Source organism: Solanum tuberosum, unplaced genomic scaffold, assembly GCF_000226075.1.
Source record: "Solanum tuberosum cultivar DM 1-3 516 R44 unplaced genomic scaffold, SolTub_3.0 scf00177, whole genome shotgun sequence".
Lineage (NCBI taxonomy): Eukaryota > Viridiplantae > Streptophyta > Magnoliopsida > Solanales > Solanaceae > Solanum > Solanum tuberosum.
Genome location: NW_006239101.1, coordinates 394,945 through 400,838, shown reverse-complemented (window position 1 = coordinate 400,838; position 5,894 = coordinate 394,945). Strand labels below are relative to the sequence as shown.

The 5,894-nt window shown below is 37.1% G+C and overlaps 1 protein-coding gene across 1 annotated transcript; it reads right to left on the bottom strand.

Moving 5' to 3' along the window:
- Positions 1-967: 967 nt before the first annotated feature.
- LOC102600837 (cell division cycle protein 48 homolog) lies at positions 968-5,655 on the bottom strand. The gene is made up of 9 exons (XM_006354292.2): positions 5,551-5,655; positions 5,265-5,430; positions 4,088-4,316; positions 3,012-3,778; positions 2,708-2,929; positions 2,552-2,623; positions 2,175-2,456; positions 1,709-2,068; positions 968-1,460 (listed from the first exon to the last, which is right to left on the bottom strand). Exons 1-9 carry the CDS (start codon positions 5,577-5,579, stop codon positions 1,164-1,166), a joined length of 2,424 nt encoding a protein of 807 aa, XP_006354354.1. The 5' UTR covers positions 5,580-5,655; the 3' UTR covers positions 968-1,163.
- Positions 5,656-5,894: the final 239 nt, after the last annotated feature.

Genomic DNA, 5,894 nt, shown 5'->3' with positions numbered 1-5,894 from the left:
ATTTTTAAAACCCCCCCCCCCCCCAAATTTATCATCTTTTATGCCTTTGTAGATATATTAAGCTACTAAATTCATGTAACTCCTTATAAAATTAATATTGGGCTCTTACATGTCCGGATCTGATTAACTGAATCAACGACTGATTTACAGAACAAGAAATTAAGCAAGGTCCAGAAGATTGATAAAACAAATCTGATTGAAGATCTATTAATATATAACTATAGAATAAAAGTAGTAAATTGTAAAAATAGTGAAATAATAATTTGAGTTTGACAATGATATGTAGCATTTGTTGTTAGATCCATCGTATCATTGTTCCCTCAATAAAAAGAAAGAAGTAAGAATTTTGCTTCTGAAAGCATGGCCAAGAAACACCTTAGTACACCTATGTGGTACCCCTTTTGGACATTGATTTAACTATAAATAATTAAGTGGAAATACATTCGTATCAAATTTTTACGTCCAACGGATATATGACACATGTATTTGTATATATAATTTTTTGTAAGCACATTGTGCCGGTAAGTATTTTTTGTGTATCATGTGTATACGTAAAACTAGAATTTAAAGTAAAGTAATAATTTAGTTTATAATAAAAAATTATTATAAATATATCATAAAGTATATACAAAATTATTAAGTTTACGTGAACCTATCGTTTGCTTTGGTTCACTTCAAGGGTCCCCTCATCGATATAAATCTCTAAGGACTTGTACAATCTCTTAAAGGTTAATGTTCACTGTGTAACATTTCACAAAATTTATGATTGGGGGTAGTAAATACTTTTGTGTTTAATATTAACTCTCGAATTCAATTTTTATTGGATATATAGTCGTCTTTGTTGAAAAGCGACTTACTTTAATATGGTACTTCCTATTGCAAATGACATCGATGAGAAACAAAAAAAAATTACATGCAGCAACAATATAAGTTTTGTATCTTTTCCTCAATTAAACATTTAGCCAAATAGAATCTATAACTTTTCAAGTAGATAAAATAATAGCTACAGAATATTTTTATGTAAAGCTGAGAAAAATCAAAATAAAATTACAAACTCTAGACAATGAATGGAAATACTGAATTTTTCTAACTTTCAAAGTTTCTTCAAAATAATTACTCATATTAGCAAAGTTGTAACTAGTAAAAAATAAGTTAAAGACACTCTAGCTATACAGGTCATCTTCATCTGCACCACCAGCAGAAGTTGCAAAGGGATCAGCAGTTCCGGTGGTGGGACCGGTGGTGGCCTCTGCAAACCGGAACTCAGAACCAAACCCTCGGGACTGCTGCAACGTCTGAGCAAACGCCTGGTACTTGCGGATATCAGCATCACTGACACTTCTCCTAGCATACTTCATTGATTCCTCAAAGTGAGCAGGCTTGATCTCGGATACCTCATCGTCAACGTCTTCCTCCATGGCTTCAGGATTATCCCTTCTCCTTCTCTCCCTCTCAATATCCTGCAAAAGTACAATGCAACATTAGTTTTCTACTACCGGAAGGGGTAGAGCTAGAGTATAGGAAGCAGGTTCGACAGAACTCAGTAATTTGTATTTGTCTTATAAAATTCATTTAGTATGTATAAATTAAATCCCGAATTCATAAACTTCAAGTCTTGACTCCATCCCCAGAGTCTATTGAGTGTAGCACTTAGTATCTATTGCCTCAAAAATTATCAACTGACAAGAAATGGAGATAGAAAACTTACTTTCTCAATGTTCTCTCGGATAGCGTATTTGCATGCACGTTGGCAGATCTCTGTAATGTCAGCTCCGCTGAACCCTTGCGTATATTTTGCAAGAGCTCTGAGATCGATATCCTTAGAAAGGGGTGATTTCCGCAGGCATGCCTTGAAAATTTGATGGCGGGAATCCTCGTCAGGAAGAGGAATGTAAATCAATTGGTCAAGACGACCAGGACGTAGAAGTGCAGGATCAATAATGTCAGGCCTGTTGGTGGCACCGATGATGAAAACCGTCTTCTTGGCATTCATACCATCCATTTCAGTGAGGAGTTGATTCAAAACTCTATCAGCAGCTCCCCCGGCATCTCCACTGCTACCACCTCTCTGCAAAAGAAAGTCATATTTAGCAACAGAAGCAAATAATCTGAAAAAAACAGGTAAACCCGTGTAGTAAACAGTTCAATGGGAACATGAGAATGAGGAACAGCACCTGAGTAGCAATCGAGTCCAACTCATCAAAAAACAGGACACAAGGAGCAGACCCTCGAGCCTTGTCGAATATTTCTCTAACATTGGCTTCGCTCTCTCCAAACCACATGGTAAGCAATTCCGGACCCTTGATACTAATAAAATTGGCCTGGCATTCATTTGCAATAGCCTTCGCCAACAAAGTTTTCCCACATCCAGGTGGCCCATAGAAGAGAACACCCTTAGAAGGAGACATACCAAACTTCTCGAACTTCTCGGGATGTTCCACAGGATATTGAACAGTCTACAAAACAAATAACAGACAATAGGTCAGGTAAATCAACAAGGTTAACAGGTCAGATCATAATATTCATCATTATATGTTTAGTATATATGTACCTCTTGGAGCTCACGCTTGACATTCTCAAGGCCTCCAATGTCCTCCCAGGAAACATTAGGAACTTCAACAACCTGTTCACCCGAACATCATAATTAGGAATCAAACGGAAGATATGTAGCAGCAGAAGGTGAGAATGTAAAGAAATCTAGACTTACAGTTTCGCGCAGGGCAGATGGATTGCTTGTCCCAAGGGCAGTTGAGAAGTGCTCATTAGTCACAGCCATGGAGTTTAATATCTCTGCATCAATAGATTCATCTTCCAAATCAATCACATCCATCTTCTCTCTGATGCACTGAAGTGCAGCCTCGGTACACAAAGCTGCCAAATCCGCACCAACATAACCGTGTGTTTCTTTGCCAATTCTTTCCAAATCAACCTGCAAACAAAGAACAACATATCACCAAACTGCAAATGATTTAAAAGTCAGAATTCTAAATTTTTTGAAGATATGAAATTACATCTTCGGCGAGCTTCATGTTCTTTGTGTGGATACGAAGCACCTCAAGACGCCCAACTTCATCCGGGACACCAATATCTATCTCCCTATCAAATCTGCCAAACCTTCTTAGGGCGGGGTCAATACTATTAGGGCGATTAGTGGCACCCATGACAATTACGTGGGCACGTGATTTGAGACCATCCATGAGAGTCAAGAGCTGAGAAACAATCCTCCTCTCAACCTCTCCATGAGTCTTCTCACGTTTAGGAGCTATTGAATCAATTTCATCAATAAAAATAATTGAAGGCGCATTCTTCTCAGCTTCCTCAAATGCTTTCCTGAGATTACTTTCACTTTCTCCCGCCAATTTGGACATGATCTCTGGCCCATTAATACAAAAGAAGAATGCGCCAGTCTCATTAGCAACTGCTCGAGCTATCAATGTCTTCCCTGATCCAGGAGGTCCATACAAGAGAATTCCTTTGGGAGGTTTCACACCAATAGATTTGAACAGTTGTGGATGCCTCAACGGAAGCTCAACAAGCTCGCGGATCTGAGCCATTTGTTTACGCACGCCACCAACATCATCATAGCCAATCTCATCTAGCCGATTCTCATCTTCTCTGTTCACAGGTTCACCCTCACAGAATATCTCAGTATCTGGGGCGACAACACAGTATTCAGGAGGGTCAGTCTCAATAACCTTGAATTCTACACTTCTCATCCCTCCTCTTACAAGAAATAGATCACCCTTTCTCACTGGTCGATATGCTTCAAGGAAATAGGCTGCACACAAATAACACAGCGGAGACTAGAAGGATGAGTAATTGCATAATAATTAGATTCAAGTGAATCCACTTGATGCAAATTAGAGATAACACAAGTCACAGCAGATTCTAAGTTAGACAATGAAACCTAACAAACAAAATAAGTTGCAAAAGCAGGATATTGGCACAATGCATTTGCAGATACAATGCTTATCAGAAGAATGCCATCAGCTAAGTAAAACCAAAACTCTAACAGAAGAACAATATATAATATCACATATCCAGAACTTCTATCAAGCAATAAGCAAATTGATAGTAGAACACTTACGTTTCAAGTAAGCGTCAAATAGATTTCCCGAAACCCCCTCAATGCTGTCATCAATGGGAAGAATGTGCACACGTTTACCATATTTGACATCAGGACATTGATGAACAGAGACAACATCACCAAGACGAACCCTAAGGTTATTTCTGACAACCTTGTTCATCCTAATCTTTGGCTCATCACATGTTTCATCAACAAGGGCAATGCAGATAGTATCTTTTCTTTTCTTTCCCTATACGACAAAATACATAGTTCAGAACTCAAAATCTTATATATATATTATACACATATATGCGCGCGCGCGCGTGTGTGTGTGTGTGTACGCCAGCATTTCATCACAATTCTTACATCATCATAACGTGAAGAAGCTACACCTAATATTGATTCCTCAAAGCTTGCATCAGCTTTTCCCAAACAAGGTACAATCATTAGAACTAACAACACCCTACTCATTATTTTTTATTTTTTTGATGAACTACACCTACTCATTATTTACAAACTAAAAACAGAATACGATGAAAAAGTTACTGATAAAATAGACCATCAAAGGGAACCAAACACTAATCACCATTCTTCATGGTTTCATTAGGCACTACAACATATTCGAGCTAGGCAAATTGACACAGAACAATACAAAGCTAAGAACTTTAGGACGAACGGCCATGACCCGGCCTTTTCAGCTTATATATCACAAAATTTATTTCACCTGCACAACTGATTTCCAGCAAACAAGGAGCAGGGGCATTAAACTTACCCAACAACAACATACCGAGTGTAATCCAATTGGTGGGGTCTGAATAGGTGTACGCAGACCTTACCTCTACCTCACCACTCACCACAAGCACCACAAGATAGAGGGGTTGTTTTCAGAAGATCCCCTGCTCAAGTTAAGAACATGGGGCACCAAACTTACCCATATAGCTAAATACCCATGAAATCATGTACCTTACTTTTTTGCATCCTTAATCCTACACTAAGTTGAGCTATTTGTTCTGTGGCAAATTCTGAACTCATAACCTTCAAATCCCATAAACCCCTCTTCTAAACACTAATCAGTAATCACAACCCCATTACAACCCTTGTCCCACTGGTGAGCTTTAACCACACCCCACCACAATAATCTACCAAAACTACAAAAAAAACACATGAAATTTCATGAAAACATGAGTAAAAATCTGACCTTTATCAAGATTGTGTCACCACGGAAAAACTGGAGCTTTTCCATAGTATCAGGATGAAGTGAAACAACAGAATTATCATCATTGATTGCTTCATCAACAACAAGACGATTAGGTGATTTCTTCCTCTCCAAAATTGCTGTACTAAAATCCTTCTTAGGCCCCTTCCTACAAACATCACAAAACAAAACCAAAAAAAATCAATTTTTTTAAAAGAATAATAATCAAGAATCAAAATACAACTACACCAACAATTTTTTTAACAAAAATTTGATAATGGGTACTTACGAATCAGAGGATTCAGCTTTGTTACTCATGATTTTTTTATTGAATTATTTTTTTTTTTGCAGAGTTTAAAGAATTTTCAGAGGTTTTCTTTGGTTTTGGCTATGTAAAGGGCTATTTATAAAAGTTTATTAGTAGTTCGTTTCTTGTTAGGAAAGAAATACCTTTTTTTTTAAAATTTAAAAAACAACCATTTTTTTTCTCGTTTTTATTGTTTTTTTTCCCTTTTATATACCAACTATAATTGATGTTGATATTAATTTTTTAAAGAGTTATATTTCCTTGTTTTGGTTTTATTTGGATTTCCTTTGATACGTTTTTGAGGGAATAATCAACCAATTATAGCA